General features: G+C 43.5%; 1 protein-coding gene across 9 annotated transcripts in view; it reads left to right on the plus strand.

Moving 5' to 3' along the window:
• The window catches only part of cbfa2t3 (CBFA2/RUNX1 partner transcriptional co-repressor 3), a 46,632-nt gene that overhangs the window by 7,012 nt on the left and 20,139 nt on the right, over positions 1 to 19,481 (plus strand). For 5 of the 9 annotated variants that reach the window (XM_085402786.1, XM_085402757.1, XM_085402759.1 and 2 more), the window contains exons 2-4: positions 16,261 to 16,416; positions 18,405 to 18,727; positions 18,992 to 19,081. In XM_085402786.1, coding sequence (XP_085258912.1) covers positions 16,261 to 16,416; positions 18,405 to 18,727; positions 18,992 to 19,081 — 569 coding nt within the window. Of the gene's footprint in view, positions 1 to 1,228; positions 2,355 to 10,812; positions 16,137 to 16,260; positions 16,417 to 18,404; positions 18,728 to 18,991; positions 19,082 to 19,481 lie in introns of those variants that run through there. The other 4 variants (XM_085402767.1, XM_085402762.1, XM_085402776.1 and 1 more) reach the window with 4 other exon arrangements.

Raw genomic sequence — 19,481 nt, forward strand, 5'->3', positions numbered from 1 at the left:
TTTGTGTATCTCTGTCTGCCTATCCAGTGTATTTGTTTACCTATTTAGGACAATGCATTCATATTACTTTATATATTTATGGGTACTTAATATTATTGTTTTCAGATTTAAAAGAAACCTAAAAATAAAACTGCGTTTTCTAAATAAATAAATGAAAAAGTTTGGGATTGCTGATCCGGAGAGCAGAACATCTTCTTGCTTCTGGAAACTTCCGATGGACATTTTTCACCGTTTAAACTGCTGAAATTTTATTGACGTGCTAATGAATTGATTAAAAAAAAAAAGACAGATTAGTCCATTTAAAATAATTGTTATTTTTTTGAATTGTCATTCGTCATCCTCGGACAGATGTTACATCAAATGAGAAGGATTAAAGGCTGAAGCAGTCATCATTCATGAATCCATTGCAAAGTGGGAATACTAATGTTGCCACGTGTGATCGCAGTTGAAACAAGTATATGGGTGGGAAGATATGGGGCACATTTATAGAGCTCTTTTACAAGACGAATCGTCCTGCTATCCTTCTTTACAACAATCCACTGACTTGACTATTAAGGACAACACTTGAACATAAAGGGAAACTGTCACTTTTACGAGACGCGTTGCGTTTATTGGCGTATGGTCACATGCCGACAGACGCATTCTTTTGCATTCATTCAGTTCTCAGAAAGCTTGTGGTTCTCCCCCCCCCAAGTGTTAAAGTAAATATAATCTGCCTTCCTTGTCGTCCCCTCGTCCTGATATGAGGAAACAGCGGCCCCCACGGGCAGACAGCGGGACGGTAAAAGAGTTGTATTTCACTCAGTCTCAGAGCTTTTGGATTCGAGCTGTTTAGCTTCTAAAAAAAACTTCTAAAAAAATATATAGGTAGGAAAGGATAGGCTATATATTACAAACCATACAGCCATATAATGTCATTACGATACATCTTCATCCAGCTTATTATTATTCATTTTTGCCTGCATTTTATTGGAGAACTGCAGATGTGGGTTTTTTTTAGCAAGGTTTTACTGGTTAAATCGCATATTTTTAATAACTTTGGACAAATGCGGGGTTTACAATGTGCAATGTTGGATCTTTTTCAATTTAGAAAGGATTCCTGCACAATAGCTGCCAGCTCTCGCCTATGATGGTACCCGAGAGAGAGAGGGAGAGAGAGAGAGAGGGAGGGAGAGAGAGAGGTTAGGAGCTCCAGATGGTGTTTAAACGCAGACAGAAGGCTACAGCGAGGACAGAGAGAGAGAGGAGGAGGAGGAGAGAGCCGCGGTTACTGCGCACAGTGGCCCCGCCAGCTCCACTCATCAGTGAAGAAGACAAAACAAGTCTGCAAATCCCAAATTGTGAATCCAAAGGAAAATAAACCGTCAGATCTGCTCAGCCGAATGTGATTTTCTTTTTTGGAAGTGAAGCTTTTTTTTTTTTTTTTTTTTTGCGTTCCTCTTTTTTTTTCTTTAAAGACCACAACACTGAAAGACAGCGCGTCGGAGAAGTGCCGTACTGAGAAGCGTGGTGGTGGAGCAGCCTGTCCACGGGCTGTAGGGTGACTGTGTGCTTAAACATTTTTAAAAGAGACAGAAAAAGAAGAAGGTCACTTCGTTTCGTCGGATGTACAAGGAGTCGCTCCTGACACCACGGACTGTGGCTTAACTGTGAAGTTAAAAAAGGAGGGTTTTAAAGTTGTAACAGGAGGAATAATAGACGCACCCTGCCGAACAGAGGATCCGCATCTTTATAATTTCGGGGGGTTTTGCCTGGGAGATGCGATGATTTCTGCAGTAGCGACAGGTTAATAGTTTTGTTCGCTTTAAAAAATATATATATAGATAGATAGATATATTTGGGGTTTTTTGCAGGTGAAACTCGGCTGTGTTTTTCCTTCTTCGATCTGGGATGGTTAAAATGAGCAAGAGTGCGGATTTACATGCCTGGGACAAATTCTGATTTTTGCTTTAAAAGAAAAAAACAAAAACAACAACTCAGACTGCAAAAACCAAAGACATCAATCTGCTTAAAGATCCAAGAGCTCTGGCTTTGATTTTATTTATACGTTTTTCGATATAACTGAGAAGTGAAATACCTCATAATTTATTAAACCTGGAAAGTCAAGACCCCCTACTGAACACCCAAAGGAAAGTTAAACCGTCTGTTTTTTCCTGCTAGACTCTCGCTCTTTCCTCTCAATATTTCAAAGACAGAAAAATAAGGAATAAGACCGCGACAAAGCTTTATTATTATTATTATTATTATTTTCAAATGATGAGGATTGAGATGACATATAAAAATCGGTTTTAGAAACTATTTGGTGTGGATTATCTCCGCTACTGTTACCTCAGCTTGACCTCGACCTTCATAAAGTAAGTACAACCTGCAAAAGTCAGTTTTGAGTGAAACTACGGCAAAACGCCTTTAAAAAAACATGTCTATTATTATTTTTATTGGCATGCATTATTTTTAATTCCCCTTTCGATGTTTTAAATGGAAAAGCTTTAAATACTAAAATATTTCAAGTGTAAACTTTCACATTATTGTAAGCATTCAATGTTTTGTGTGAAGGTGAAGATCAGGATACTGGATAACCTTTGCTTTTGCCTTTTTTTGTCGCTTTGCGTGTTATGATGTCTTTAGATGGTTACTGCTGGGCCACTGTAGGATGTTGCCTTGTAAATATAATTGAATTGAATAACACTGGTAACAAGAGACAGTTACAGGGGCAGGAAAAAGTGACTCTAATAATATTATTGTTGCTATTAATATCAGTAGTGCTATATGAACTTTTCTCTTTTCCTGTACTTTTAATTCTTTAGAGCTGAGATTAGACATAAAAAGACAGAGACACTGAAAGACAGAGCAAGGGGAGGTCATGAGTTGTTCGCCACATGAGTCTGTGCTACACATCAAAGTGATGCTGAGACAAAGTGGTGACACAAAATCTTTGGTCTCTGTGAATTTGGTCTGGATGAAGGCAATGGGTGTGAAGGGATACATTTAGGCATTTACCCTTAACTGAACTGCTCGGTGCCCCAAAACAGTGTAGTGCAAGGTATGGTGTCACGAGTGTTTGTTTATGTTAAGATTTGAACAGCTTTGAGGGATAACCTTTTACGTGTCACTGCGGTGAGACCATTCTGTGGAGGCACTAGAGAAGTGGGTTATAAAGGACTGGACGGCTCATAATAACTCTTGTGAGTGTGGAGACACTCCCAGCGAAGAAAACAAGTCCAGCCAAAGGTTTCTGAGCCCCACTTGAACAGCCTCAGCAGCGCACTCTTCCGCATGCAAGTGCAACAGTAAAACACTCCGGCCATTTTCTCTGCAGGATGTGGCCCCGTGTAATTGGCCCTGGTAAATATCATCTGAATAATTGAACAGTTGATAATAGTCTTGAACAATAGATGGGAGGTTGCAGAGGTGAAACCGCAGTGCAGACACCCTGCCTCACCGCACATTATACTTCCATCACCACCAAGTGAGCATCTCGTCCTCTCTCCTTCCCAGTGCCGGCTGCCCAATCGCTCAGACCAGGAGGGCCTGCTGCCTGCTAGGGCAGATGTCCCCACTTCATCATTAAATAGCTCTCTTAAAAGGCTGGCCATTCATTATGACCCGAGCCTGCAGAGTGTTTGTTCAGTTCCCATCTACTACAGGTGCACGGATAGGATGTCTGCTGTTTTATATATACAGAGGGAAACAACCACAGGTTTTGAGTAATAGGACCACTTTTCCTCAGAAGAAAAGGCATCAAGCAAAACCACAGGCCAGTGTACTTCACTTCCATTCACTTCAAGATGGCTTTCTCTTTTGTTTGTTATACCTCATTAGTTTATCAGTGAGTTACATATCAGGCATTCAACAGCAGAAATGGAGATGATAGAAGCCTTCAGTGTCTAACAGAGAAAAGGCTCTCGCTTATACTTTGACTTGATGCCTCAGCTTATGTGTTTGTTATATGGGTGTGTGGGCTTGTTGAGTATGTGTCTGTGTGCGTTTGTGTGTGTTAATTATTGGGATCTAAATGCAGGCAGTGCAGGTGAAACTGGCTGCCTCCTAATTAATGAGTGGAGCAGATGGCCCTGGGTGGGCGGGAGCTGCAAGCACACAGCGAGCCGGTCAGGTGGTCAGCACAACAGAGACACCTGGGCCATCACAAACAAGACAAGTCAAGCGGCTGACACAGGCCAAAGATATAAAACCTGTGTTTGCGTGTGTTTACATATCTTTCTCTAGTCAACAAACATTTATAGAAACCCTCATGCTGTAGATGTATTAGCTGAAAAATTTCAAACACAGTGTGTTGAAAAGGAAAATTGCTATTCAGCAAAGAGAAGAAGAAATAAACAAGACGAGGCGGTTTGAGAAGATGATCTTTCATTACTTCCTCTCTTTTCTGCAAAGTTTAGTCAGTGGTACAAAAAGAAAAAAAATCGCAATCCCAGTTTTGAAGATGTTTTGATGGGTTTATGTGTGAGTGATTTCCTCATTAAACGGAGGAGCTGTGTGTACTATATCTAATTAATTAAGAAGCAAAACCTTATATGAATAACACACTATTCTTAATCAAACACTATAGCAGCAAAGTTTATGGTGAAAATAAGTTGAAGTAGTTCATATTTGTGTTGTTTGACATATGTACACTCCCCTGATTGTCTTCTTCTTTGTCATACAAGTTGTCGCTCACCAGTTGCTCTGATTAGCTGATTGTAGGAAGTCACATGGCCTTGCCTTTAATTTGAGAAGATTATGCATTAATAGATAAAGAGAAAAAAACACAGCACTTATGGTTTCAGTAACTCTAAAACTGTACAGAAGCCAGTCACTAGTTGTTGGTTCCAGTTGTTGCAGCCCTCAGTGTATATTTGCGTGTGTTCAGACTAACAGGGGAGTTATACTGTACATCTGTGATGTAGAGAAACATCCAGCTTAGTTGACTTTTGCTCTCTGGCAGTTCTTTGCAGAACTGTTGCTCACAGCAGAGGAACAGTGTGCTTATTACACAGTTGAAGTGAGATCAGTGAGAGCGATATGAAAATTTGTGCTTTTTGTGTAAATTTATGAGAGCAAATGATGAGGTGCAGCATCTCTATAGTTTCGGTGCTGTTTATCCTGATGCACACTGGGGTAAACCAGCGTGGTTCTGGATGCCTGCTGCTCAGTCCTCTGTCTTTTGTGTGTGTGTGTGTGTTTTTGGTCGGCCGTTCTCTGGTCTGCTCCACATGTGTTTGACATTACTGTGACAAGGCTGCCCAGCCTCTCTGGGGAGATGGAGAATGTCAGAGACTAGAGTCAAGAAGCGAGCAGCTTCCCAACATCTGATGGAATGAGAAACACACTCGCTGGATGGCTGGCCTGCTGACGCCACAGCGTGGGAGCAGAGCGGTGGGTGGAGGCCAAGTAAAACCCCAATTGTGTGTTTGAAATATCACTCTTTCTCTCTTTTCCTTTTGCTTTCTCCCAAATGTGCACATATCCACTCATATTCTTAAGCGCCACAGCACACACACAGGCATATCTAGTAATAATACTGTTTTCACTGGAATTATCAGGTGTCTTTTCTCCAGCTTTCTCACAGCAGGTGAGATGCTTGAATTACTTTATCTGGAACATTCATGGTTGAAAACTCACCCTTTATAGCTAAGCATTTCTGAAAATTATTTGTTGAATTGACTCTTCAAAAATTCATCAAAATATAAAGCATTCACAAATTGCACCTTCAATTATGCATTTTTCAAACGAGGCGCATTTGTAGCTCACATAAACACCCGGTTGTGAATGCAGGTTCAAACCAGTGTCACCACAGTATGTAGCTGAAATGCTGACAGCTACAGCCAAGAAGAACAACCTTCCTCCTCCTCCCTTCCTTATCTTGTGCCTATTTCACCTCCCGCTATCCCTCCTCACCTTTTTTTACTTCCTCGCCTGGTCACTCACCTCTGACCTTCTTTTGACCCCTTTCTTTTCCTCGTCCCATTCCCACTGCTACATCTTGTCACCTCCCACCCTTTCTACTTCATTGTAGGAAATGTGCTCAGATCAGACTCTGACACAGGATACAGCTGGGCTAATCTACAGTAGCACCGAGCTGTGTTTTAATCACGCCAAGCGAACAGGCCGGCAGAGAAAATGGGAAGTGCAAATCGCCACCGCTACATGATATAATGAATCCCTCCCTTTCCTTCTGCCCCACATCGAGCCCTTTATCACAGGCGTGGGATAAACAAGCGCAAAGGAACACAGACTGAAGTTATTAAGGCCTCCACTCGAAAACACGTCCTCTCTGGACGTCTGGGGAAGTGCTGCAACGGGGCGACCGTGCAGACAGAGATTGGGAAGGAAGGCATGTCTCTCACATTTGCGCTCTCTCTCTCCCCTTACAGTATTTGTGAAATTAAAAATGTCGTTATCTCCTGGAAACAGATCCTGTGCCACACAGATGGTTCCGTCCCTCTTCAAATAGGAGGCTGAGCCACTGAGTGTGTTACCAGCTAGTTGAACAGACCTTAATCTCGACTTCAGCCTTCCTTCCTGTGCATGTCTGTCTCTCCACACACGCACACACAGGAATAGAGAAACTGTGCCCCTTCAGATAAAAGTGTTGCCCGTGTAAAGTTCTAATTTCACTTGGAAATTGATATTTCAACCTTTCAGAAAACAGATATATTTGAAGTGTAGAGAGAGGAAGGTTAGAGATTTCCTTGATATGTCAAAGAGTAGTGGTGACTTTGAGGAGCGGCGCAGTCACGTCTGCAGGGTGTAGAGGTTGTGTTTGATATTTCAATTATTGCTTCCAACAGAAATCAGCCCATCTGTAAGATTTCTGAAAACTATGTTATGTCTTTGTGGAGAAATCTATAAGTTCCTCCAGAGACCTTCAGGTAAAGAAATAAATGTGATATGAGAAAACATAAAGATGCTTTGTAGGACCACAAAGTTTGTGATATGGTGAGCTGGACCTGGTGAAAAGATCTTTTAAAAGTTTAAAGATTATTTTTGAGTCTGTGGCAGAATTTCATCTCATGAAACATAATGTTATGCATTAAATGAACTGATAATCACCTGGTAATGTTTTCACTCATATCACTTTCTCCCCTGAAACTATGATTGATTCCACAGCGTCTCTCTTTTTATGTAACATGAACGAGATGCACTTGTAATAACAGAGAAGAACAAAGCATAAGGAGACATATGAGTGGATAATTTTGTGACATATACAAGACTGAGATTATCTTCCCTGGATTAGGCTTTATTTTTTCCTAAAAAACTGTAACTTAGTAAGCATGCACTAATATAAACTATATAGATTTTGTTTCCTGTCATCTCTCCCTAGGAAGATTATACCAGTGTAAGAGTGCAGATGTTTTGTTTAAATTTACATAAATTTACACAGTTCCCTTACAGTGGCAGTTTTCCCTCCACCTTGACCATCGCATGGCATCAGGTCATCTTAATTTCCCAATTAGCTCACATAATCACCATGTTATTGGCACAGCGGGCGCTCTCCTTCTTTAGCCACTCGCTCTGTTTTTGTGGCGGCGTCCTGTAGTCGGCCTGCGTCCCAGAGGACTTGCTGGTATTTATTTCTGCAGCTTCCAGCGTGAGCTGGCTGTAGGCTAAATGGAGAAACTGTCAAAGCTTCCCTCTAACCTGTCACATAAATGTCTCCCCCCCACCCCGCCTCCGCCTCCTCTGCTGCATTCTTGTTTCTTGTGTGTCTGTGTGTGAAACCTATGGGGTCCTCCAGAATAATACAGAACACCCTCCCCGTGCCTGGCTAATGTCAGGAGCTTTTGTTACTGTGCCCGCGGGGCAAATGAAGAGGTATGAGAGCGCTGGCAGGCTGGAGAGCAGTTCAGGCTACAGACAGTTTTGTCAGCACTGACAGCTCCATAGTGACAGAGCAGACATTTAACACAGAATGAAATGAAATACAAGACATCAAGCAGGAGAATGACTAATCTGCTGTTTGTTTTCCTATCTTAGCTGTAAGTGACAGCTCAGTGTCAGGTTTTTAACGGTGCACAAAGCATAAGAGAGAGGGGAGACACGGGGAGAAAAATAGGCAGCCGTAGTTCACGCGCTCTGTTAACACACACTCACGCAAAGAGTTTATGGCAAAGGATACACAGCGATGCTGCATTTGCTGTGATGTGTGCATGTTGCCAGGGTCAATTCTAAGTCTTTTGTGCTCCATAAATCAGCAGGCAGCAGCAGTGACGTAAGAACAAACAGAACTGCTCTCTGCTGCAGCTGGCTGGAAAGAGGGAGATACAGGAGAGAGGAATACAGAGAGGGAAAGAGAGCGCAGGACAGCAGCTGTCAGGCCTCCATCGCACACCTGTCACACAGGAAGTGAGCGCTGGCCACTGTTTCCTGGATACACCTCCTCAAACACTGCTCCTGGAAGAAATGGAAGGGGGGACATCTGCTGTGAGGGAGAGGCACGAAGGCGGCCTCTCTGATACGGTAACACATGGATGAAGAGTAAATGCCAACCACTGTAGCAGCAGGAGAAAACAGATACAGAATTCCTCCCCCGCTGCTCCGACTGTTTTCATATCAGCTGCCTTGTAGTCATATTTGCATGTGAATGTGTGTGTCCAGTTTGCACAGTTTAGAGGATGTTTGTGTTATTGCAGAGCTCTGTGACAGACGGGTCACTGTGGAGACTCCAGCCCAACTCTCCCACAAATACACTAAGCCTGCATGCCCGAAATTTAACAGTGGGACATTCCCACGCTAGCCCCTCTCACCCGCCCCTCCAGCACCAACCCACCCCAGCCCTTCGCTCTCTCTCTTTCTCTCTCTCTCTCCTGTGACCATCATGAACTAATCCAGATGTGGTGTGGCTGCTCACAGATGTCCACATAACTCTTTGTACAAGGTGCTGCTCCTTTCTTCCTTCAGATTCTTCTCTTTCTCTGCATCTCAGCTTGCCCCAGCCTTTCACATCACCCAGATCATGGTCTCAGCCTCTGATCCGAACAGGAAGTGACATCACAGTGCTGATAATAAGGCACTTGCAGCTATTTTTCTCCCGTTTCACTTCTCCTCCTAGGCTCTAGAGTAGTTCTGTTGTGGCTGTTGTTGGTAGAATATTTCCTCTTTGTTTGTCAGGCTTGTCAGGCTGGGTCCTCAGGAGGCCCCCTTGCCCTATTCCCAGGCTGCCCTTCACGCTGCCTGTATGCAATTAACAGAGTAATTAAAAGCCTGATGAGCTAATTGGTGCTGGGTGAGCCTGCAGGTGTTTGGATCGGGGAAGTGCGCTCACCGTGAACATACTCTTTTCAAATATGTTTTGTCTTTTGGTTTTATTCCCATTGAAGTGAAATATGAAGCTGATATTGGTCGGCCATTAAAGAAATCGGTACTAGATGCTCAAGATGATCGATAAGGCGGTAACGTGATTTCTCAATAGAATTTATTTACTGAATCCTGTTACCTAAAACAAAATCAGATGCCTAGGTAGATGCTGTGTTTACGCTTCCACTTTACTGTGATACCAATCTTGACTCCATACATTCCACAAAAAATGTTTTCTGCTTCAGCAAAACTGGATTTTACACGAGTGCACTCGTTGCAAGGATGAATTATGTCACTTTTGAGGAAGCCCAATAACTGGGCTCATCAGAAAGTGAAGACAACAGAAAGTCTTATCCGATGATGTTGGCTGCCTGGGGCTGAGCTCTCCGCTGGCAAAATTAGGTGCATGGCTGACAGGATGAGGGGAATAAATGATGTAGATGAGCAAAAACAAACAACAGTTTTCATGCACGGCAGAAGCTACATGTAGATTTTTCTGCTTTTGTTTGTCTGCCTGCCTGCTTTGCTGGTCCATTCCTAGATGTACATGCACAGTCACTTCCTCATATCTGTGACTCTGTCTTGTCTCCCACTTCCTCCCCCACATCTCTGCTCTCAGTCCTTCTCTCTTTCTCTCTCTCTCTCTCTCTCTCTCTCTCTCTCTCTCTCTCTCTCTCTCTCTTTCTATAACCCCATCCCCTCCCCTCTCTGTGGCAGCTGTGCTGGTGATGGCTGTGTGCCCATGGTGCAAGCTGGCTGTGGGGTCCCAGGTGGCTCACATGACAGTTATTGATGTTCAGGTGTTCAGCTCCTCTCACACAGGGACCCTGGAGCCACACAAGCACGCACACAGGCAAACCCACACACATTTGCACACATGCAGAAGCACAAAACACATGCGTGCACTCCGATGCTGTTTACATACCTACACAGAACGCATGCGTGTAGTCATGTACTTGCATAATTATCCATAAAAACCTGTGTATTTCCCTGTTGCTTCTGAGGAAGTGTAAGCAATACAATAACAAGTACAACTGAGAATTTGTGCCTGCAGCTTCTGGCATGTAAGGAGAGAAATTTTTATGGTTTTTTGGTGATCTTATATGTGGGACCATTTTCTCTCTCTGTGTGTGTGTGTGTGTGTGTGTGTGTGTGTGTGTGTGTGTGTGTGTGTGTGTGTGTGTGTGTGTGTGTGTGTGTGTGTGTGTGGTGGGATAGCCAGTGTCAGTACCAGTGCCCAGTGCAGTCCTAACACACTCCAGATGTGTCTGGCTAGCCAGGGAGTTGTTCTTGGCACAGCCTGTCTCGGCCAAATGTCACAAATACTTTCCTTTATTTAGGAATGGCTCTGAGTTAGTGGCTGGAGAAAAGAAGGAGGTGAGGATGGGCGGGTGGTGAGGGAATGAAGAACAGGGCAAAGGGAGGACAGGTAGATTTAAAAAAAAAAAAAAAAAAGCTCAGGGTGGGGGAGAGGTTCGGGGGGGGGGGGGGACTAAAAGAGGAGATGTAGAAGGACAGAAGATAGAGAGGGAGGAGTGAGGGAAGCGGGAGTGAGGCAGAAACAGTCTAGCATCTGGATTTTATTAGCAGCCGTTGGGAAAATCTGAAAAGGAAGTTTTTTCTCTGCGAGCACGTCGGCAGCAGTGATATGCTGCACATAACCACTTCACTGCCGACGAGAGGAGCCAGGCCCTCCCAAAGGAGAACAGATGGTCGCTAGAACTTCAATACAATTACATCAACAGCTTTCACAGATATAAGCAGTGTATGACAGCATCCCTGCAGCTTTGAGAGGCAGAAATACGGCTTTTCTAACCTTAGCACCTCTGGTCCTGGATAAATTGTCTTTGATCTGTCCTCACCTTCTGCTTGTCCTGTAGTTATTCTTACGCTTCCCTCCCCAGTTTGATCATTTAAAAGAAAATGGAGATGTTTTCGACTTTGAAAAGCTAGGGAATTGTCAATGATCTGCTTGTTGTAATCTGATCAAAGACAGCCCGGCTGTTGTCAGTGCTTGAAGACAACCAGTCCTCCCCCATCCTCCCTTCCTTATTCCCCTGTTTGTTATTGGTCACCGTGTTTATTGTGCCATATGCTGCACATGTGTAATATCACAGCGATTCTTAAGTAACAAAGGGCAAAATGTCCATGTTTGTGTCCACAGCATGAGCATACGTATTTTGAAAACTTGTAAGCACGTGTGAAACCATCTGTGCATCTGTTTATAGTGTGTGTGTGTGTTTGAGAGTGTTCTTGAGCAACTGTAATCTGAACCGTAGGAGTGAGGACATTGCTATGAAGTTACCTTCAACAGGCAGCTTCAGAGTTAAGACTTAAGGTTAGAAATTGGTTTAGATTAGGCTTAGTGCGATGGGGACAGGGAATACACTACTTTAACGTGAGCCCTCATAAAGATAGATGTACAAGCGCGTTTGTGTGCGCACACACTGCACCGGCCTGCCTCCCACCCTGTCATTAGTGAGGGCTTTAAAGCCTCTGAACTCTAAATCAGCTCAAGATGAAGCGGAGTCTGGGATCTGTCTGCAGGAGCAGCCTCGGTGCAGACTCACAAATATTTATGCACTCACGCACACACATTCCTATCTTACCTGTGGCGCGGTGCACCCTGATAACAAGGTAAATGTCAAAATGGAGAAGCAGGCACACAGACAGAAACAAATACATTGACTTGCTCTAGGTTTTGGGAAGATGACATTAATTGTGTGCTAATGATGTTCACACTCCTTTTTATTTGAATGATATTTGTGCTGGTACTATAATAATGGATTGTACTGTAGGTGCTGTAGCCCTTAGTCCCAGGTCCAAAAAGCAAGGCCTGCAATCCCCAGTGTTTTGATTCTAAGGCCTGGTGGGGGTCTGGGGGCCAGGGGCTTAGGCTCTGTTTGTGTGGACTCCAGCGGCGTGATAGGGAACAGATGTGGAAAGCCAGGCGGCTGGGCAGCCAGCCAGAGCAGCTGGGAGAAATTAAAAACAACAGCATTCCTGGAGACTAGGGGAATTACAGTGGGAGGGAGGGAGCGAGAGACAGAGAGAGAATTTTAGGGCTATGTGGTCACTGACAAGAGTCTCTGTGGAGTATGAGAGACTGAATAGACAGGGGGGATTTAAGGGGACTGTTCTGCAGTGGTTAGCTAAAGCTAATAAGTTTCAGCCGCATTTCCAGTGGAAGAACAAATGCCTAGATACACATACAGTCAACACGTGGGCATATGCATACGTAAAATGAGACCACGCTGCACAACCAGCATCTGAATGACCTTCTAATATCTTATCATTACATGGTGGTCGTCATATCTCTATCTGCGCTCGTCTTAAGGAACTAAAATGAAAACATGTGTCTCCGAATCTATAATGAGACCCTCAAATGACTTAGACAAACCACTGCACTGTGCACATGCCCGCGTACAGTATGTTATCTGTGGTTTTGTGTGTCTTGCAGTGAATTGTTTTTCATCTCGTTTCATCATGGCACAAGGAGAGAACAGGAGACAGAGAACATTTTTAGACTGAGGACTGTTTCTTTGGTGAGCAATCTTTTAGCCCTGATTACGTCAAATATAGAGAGATACAGCTGTTCAGAGAGTCTGAGAAACAGAGGCAAACAGCCTCAGAGAGGAAGGTAACGGTTGTATCGTGCAGTCTAATTTTCAGCACAATATTCAGAGATATTTTGGACCAAAAAAAAAGATGTATTTGTCCCTAAAGTGGCCTTCTTAGTAGACTCAGATGTGTGCAAGTGAGGGAGAAATAGCATAGTCCAAACCTGAATCTTAACCACAGGTCCACTTCACCTGCCATGCCCAGCTCTCTTTTTATACTTCTTTTGGTATAAATATTTTGTCCTTCAACACGAAGCACAATTGGAGCACAGATGGCCACAGATGGGGATGCAGACCTTGCAGACTTCCTAATGTATTAAAAGTAAAATCCAGAGCATGGTGTGTACGTGTGCGCCCTGTCTCTGTAGCTGGTCAGATTAAACAGCTGTCTATAATCCCACGGTGGGAGCAGACAGACTGAATGGTCCCCTTATCCTCGTCCTCTCCTCCTCGCCTCTCATCTCCTCTCCTCTCCTCTCAAAAACTAACCGTACACACTAGAAAAGATCTTGTACAGAGAGTGACATAATAAATTTGCTCAAAGACGAGGTTTACTGAAACATATGGCTGCATCTATAAAGGAATAAGACCACCAATTCAACAGCATGTAATGTGTTTTTACATGTTTAGTGCTGTATAGAGGAGCATCTATTTATACAAACCAGCCTCGTTTGCCTCTATCCACAACCTTGTGTGTTTATGTTTAGAGCGTCTGGCATCGGGCAAACAGCAGAGTGCCCCTCGTGTTCTTGAGGATCAGTGTGTCAATGGCTCTCACACTGCACACTCCAGTGTGGCACTCTTTAAATACAGACACCAGCTGTTGAACGGAGCTCTCAGAAATAGGCTAACACCAAGGACCGAGGCCGACTGAGGCAGGAGTTGTGTGTAGGAAAACATTTTGCAGGAGTGAAATGAAAAACACATTATGTGGTAGTGATTTGATATATTAGCTGATTACTATACTCCAGCTACACACCAGGGTAAAGGTACAAAAAGCCCAGTGAGTGTTAAACATTATGCCTCAGTAGCGATGCTGGTAGAGGTTTTATTAGCTCTTTTTGATTAGCAGAAATGCATTACCAAACATTATCTCTAACTGGTTATGTTTGGCTCAGGATGACATTAATTTATAAATCAAAAATACGCATTTGTAATGGCGTTCGCCACACGTTTCTTACATCAACAACATCCTCAAAGCACACAGACAAGATTCAAACATAGACAAACAAGGAAAAAGCAGCACGCAATGTCAGAGAGACAAAGGAGAAACTTCCAGACTCTCTTAAAAATTCAAAATGTGTGTGTTTTTACGGCAGGGGAAAGTTCGTAAACTTAGACAGTGAATCATACGCCTAATCATTTGTCCATTCTTGTGAAACTGGCAAAGTGATGTGTAATTTTTTCCTTTGTTTGAAAAAATATTGTCTCGGCATGTTGCTGTAACATGGTGCAGGCTCCTCTGTGCCTCTAGTGCATTTTACCAGCCAAGACAAGCAGCAGATATGTGTGAACACACTGTTTAAACAGATTTCATCTTGCGCTATTTTGTGTCATGTTTAATGATGGTAAAATCCGATATTTCAAAACCATCTGCTAAGGTAAAAGCCCCCAGACTACCTTAAAGAAGCTGACTGTGAGTTATTGAGTCAAGGGACACTTTATTGACTTTGCAAAAATGCTGTCTGTGGCAAATAATTATTTGTCTCCTCCTCTAAATTTGGCAAATATCTTCCAACCTTTGGTCGTTGTCTTCTCAGAGATACTTATTGTCACAAATAAGTTAGTCTCACTTACTGTGCTTGCATTATAATGCAGTTCACATCCATGATGTGCACATGAATGTGACATCAGCTCTGATATTGGCAGCAGGGATGCTTTAAACCAGTGGTATTATTTAACCAGATCATAAATGTGGTCTGATATTGTATTTTGGATGGTAACAGTAGAAAACAAAATACATCAACTGAGCCAAGAAAATTAAGGAAAGAGAGGAAAAGAAAGGTTTCTGTTGGCCCCTAAGTTGGTTTGCTTATACTGTTCTGCCAACTATATGAAGAGCTATGAAAGCTACTGTGCTCACTTGTTTGGGTTCTCTGTGTTAGTGAGGAAGGACAGAATTATTATTACTTTTTTTTTTAATCCAGTGATGACAAGACAGATGAAAATAAGAAAAAGAGAGAAGCTGAGGGATGGGGTAGGAAGCATTGAATGCCACATAAAGTCTACAGTGTGCTGCTTTGCCAGAGTAGAGAAGATGGGCCTCTGTCTTAGGCTTTGTTCATGAATAGATGGGTTTACTTGAGTAATAGAGTTTTAGTACTCAACCGTATGCATAAACTGAGTGTTAATAGTGATTTTATTGTTTCTTATGACATGGTGCGCATTCATTGCACTTTGCCAGTCACACACATCATTATAAAATATCTTCTCAAGCTAAAAAAGTCATCACACTCTCAGCTCAAGTTTACATTGCAGAAGGATCCAGCAGCTGCACTGACAGTCAGACAGAAAGACAACGCTCTATAGATAGCTAGATAAATAGATACATCAACTTAGTGTTTGCAGTTTTTCACATGGCCGTGTTTTTGTGTAAGATTTTTTGTACTACGTGAGGCCCTTTGCCACTAGTGTACAACGTAGCGCATCTGTCCACGCACATGCGTGTGGCCATGTCACATAAACCACGTGTTGTGTTTTCTTCTCATGTCCGTTGATGTACCATCCATTCCCTTCACACTCCAGAGCTTGGCCTTGCCTTGTTTGGTCCTGGCAGGCTGTCTGGCAGAGGACAGTGAAGCCTCTGGTAGCAGGACAGAGCCCCGCTGAAAGCCAGTCCACAGTGATGGACAGCAGCAGATCCAGCTGCACTTGTCACTGGCTATCAAGCCGGCTGTCTGAACTGGGGAACGAGAAGGGACAGGCGGGGGGAAGTGTGTGGGTGTTGGAGGTTACAGTGGAGGGGGTCTGATTGGGATGTCACAGCTACATGGATTGTGCATGGGTGAAGGAGAGAGAGCAAGAGGGAAGCGAAAGGGGGCTCTCAGTCAGCAGCAGCTGAGCTAGTGAGCAGGTGTTTTATGTCTCCCAGGCCCATGAATTTCCATCGGGAAAGACAAAAGAAGTTTGGATTCATTTCCACTTGCTGCATTGATTTGTTTTTGTTCTGTATATGTGGGGCTTCTGGCTTAAGAAAACATCTAATGGCTCCCAGGTGAAGATGTCAGTGCTCTCTTTTAAACCACCAGTCTCCACTTTGAAGTTTTAGGTATACATTTTTTTTGTTTTTGTAAAGCTGGAGTTCGTTCTTGACAAACTGTGTCTGTCTTCTCCTTTCATATTGTAGGTAGCAGAGTGCAGAAGGTTGGAACAATGCCAGATTCACCTGCGGATGTGAAAACCCAGCCCAGGTCCACCCCACCCACCATGCCTCCTCCACCCCCGGCTGTCAGCCAATCAACCAATCGCAATGCTTCGTTCACCCCTACCACCAGTAAATCAAGTAAGGATCCTTTCTATCTATTCCATCCTATTTTTAAGTAGGAAAAACAACACGTCCACTTTATACTTTAACATCTTTAGTCCGTGATTTATTTACTATGAGCGTCATCTAGAGTCCAAACTTTTTGGAATAAATTAATCATAACCCACTGAGCGCTTACACGCTGTGAGACGGGTGTAAGAAAAACACTGACTGGTGTGCTGCTTTGGTGACTTTTGAATGGAGTCGCTCTAAACCTTTATCTCATAGTAAACAGGATGTGGCTGTATGCGCTGGTGTCCAAGGCATTGTAAATGCTTCTTTACAGCATAGATTAGGTAGTTGGTATTGGGGTAAAAGCTACTTTACACCAAACTGGACCAGTTTGTGGTTTAGCTGTTAATATAGATGTCATATTTTAATCACAATGTCTATGATTTGTTGTGACTTTAGCCTTATTGTGTCTTTGCTAGGACTTAAAACTCTTCCTTCCTTCCCCTAAATTTGCCATGAAAACGAAAGTAGGGCTATTCCAGTAAGAATAAGAAAAATTCATTCGTTAAGACCTACCACATCCCGATCAGACTCTTCACAAATCCATACATTTTTGCAATACCTTAGCAGCCGTCTGCGATGAACTTCGCAGCCATTTGTTCTGCTTTTGTCATGTGTCACTCTATACGCTTGTGTAAAGGAAGAGAAATTCCAAATATGTGTTTCTTCACTGCTCTGATGAACAAGTGTTGAAGTCACTTGTGCGTCAGGTGTGTTTCCCTGCAGGCGTCCGTGTGTGCTTGTGTCTTTTGGAGTGCATAACGCCCTTGCTGGTGGGACAAGTGTCTTTGAGTGTCTATGTAAGTGTATGGCATTGTGTATGCGTGTGTGCCTATGTTGTTTACCAGCTGGTCAGGCGGCAGTCGGTTCAGGGTACATCGGCCAGGATGGTGTTTCAGTGTGTAGAGTGCTTTCTTCCCTATATAGCAATGGCAGACTATGTTGTTTCACCTGTTGTGGCGGGTGGTCAGGAGTGTAGATCTCTCCTTGCACCTCTCCCTCGCTCTCTAAAACCAGAACACAAGTGCAGCCTATTAGAATCACATGGGTTAGTCCATATGTGTTCAGGCCCTCGTTCTATGGATTAGAGCAACAAGCATGCCTGAGAGGAACCAAAGCAGCTACACACCAGTGGACATTGGAACTGCCTATAGTCTTTGCTTTATCAAAATATGATGGAAAAGTATCATACCCGACAGTAGCTCACTACAGAGCCCTAAAAATACACACTGAAAAGATTACGCAGCTGGTTGGATGCTGTGCTCACTGTAAGTGCTGTCATATGCTGTTATCGTGAAGTTTAAGCTATATACAGCTTTAGAAATTTTAGAAATCAGGTATTCCAGCAAACACGCAGCATTCATACCCAGACGCAAATATATTTATTTAGATTTGGTGAGACACGGGACTGACCGGAGAAGAGCATTTCAGGGGAGAGGTCATACGTGTTTTTGTTTTTCTCTGTTTGTTTGTGCCTGCATTAAGAAAAATACGCGAGTGAGTATAAATGTGTATGAATGCTGTGCCTATTCTGAACCTCAAAGCTGCAAATGTACTTTCAGCTGGTGGACATGTGCGGGCCCAGATTTAGCTACACACCTGCTACTGGAATAAAAGTAACACAGGCCATAGGACTATTTTTGGCATCTCTTTAACAAGTTCCTCATATAGTTGTGTCCTAGTGAGTGAGTGAGTGAGAAGCGGGGCGAAATAGACGGATACAGAGGCAGATGGATGGGTCGGGGTGGGAGTCAAATGGTACCACTTGTGAGACAGCTGAAGTTGCTGCAAACACACACTCACGGCATCTAGCAGAAAATTGCATCACTACAGTTGTCATTTACTGGAGGCGTGGTATCGACTTTAAACCTGTTGTGTGCTTTATTTAATTCATCTCAGCCAAACACTCTTCTGTCAGCAGGATTTAAAAGCTTCTGCCCTTGTCATGCCCCTAGATCTGTCAGATGCCCCTCGGGCCCCTCCGAAACTACTGACCCAGTTCACGCCGCCTCCTCCTCCTGTCTGTTTATCTGCAGTGCTGAATGGGAGCAGCCACTCTCCTACATCGCTAAACGGTGCTCCATCCACTCCTAACGGCTTCAGCAACGGGCCGGCCATGTCCTCGACAGCCTCGTTGTCCAACCAGCAGCTCCCGCCGGCCTGCGGTGCCCGGCAGCTCTGCAAACTGAAGCGCTTCCTGACCACGCTGCAGCAATTTGGCAACGACATATCGCCTGAGATTGGAGAGAGAGTGCGCAGCCTCGTCCTGGGACTGGTGGTAAGTTGTGATTATGCTCGTGTAGAATTTGCCTGATGAATCTTTTCAGTAAAAACATTTTGTATAAATATCTGAAGCTACATTAAGCTCTTACGTGGAACTTATTGTGTTATTTACTCATTGAGAATCAAGAATGTGTGCACAGAATACAAACAGATATAAGCACGTGGAGAAGACAATAAGGAAATGGCATGTGTTGGAATGATTGTGCGAGTGATCTATAAAGCATTAAAAGCACTTTTTTCTTCTTGTTGTCTTGGATAGAATTCCACTCTCACCATTGAAGAATTTCACTCTAAACTTCACGAGGCCACCAACTTCCCTCTGAGGCCGTTCGTCATTCCTTTCTTAAAGGTAAATGTCTGCACATTTCAACAAATCAAGCCTGATGTCCTCTAGGTAAATGCACAAACTTTACTTCTCACTGTGGTCAGCGCTCAGGACAGCATTTCAGTGAAAGTATTCAAAGAGCAGTAAAAAGGGGAATCTATATGTGTACAGTGTGTACATGCGGTAGACATCATACTGTACATAAACAGTGGTAAGACGTGCATGGTAATGTCTGACAAAAAGGGTGAGTGTGAGTTTGTGTGTGTGAGTGTCAGACCTCCTGGCGTGCGATGATCCTCCACATCTGGGACATCGCAGCAATAGCTGTGTTATATCAACCAGACAGGTCTGAGAGAGCTATTTGACAGCACTGTTGCACACACATTCACACGTACACACACAGATAAAAGACACACAACAGCAC

Source organism: Rhamphochromis longiceps, linkage group LG1 (genome assembly GCF_057381845.1).
Source record: "Rhamphochromis longiceps isolate RC_006_pf linkage group LG1, R_longiceps_female_GT1.1, whole genome shotgun sequence".
NCBI classification, from domain to species: Eukaryota; Metazoa; Chordata; class Actinopteri; order Cichliformes; family Cichlidae; genus Rhamphochromis; species Rhamphochromis longiceps.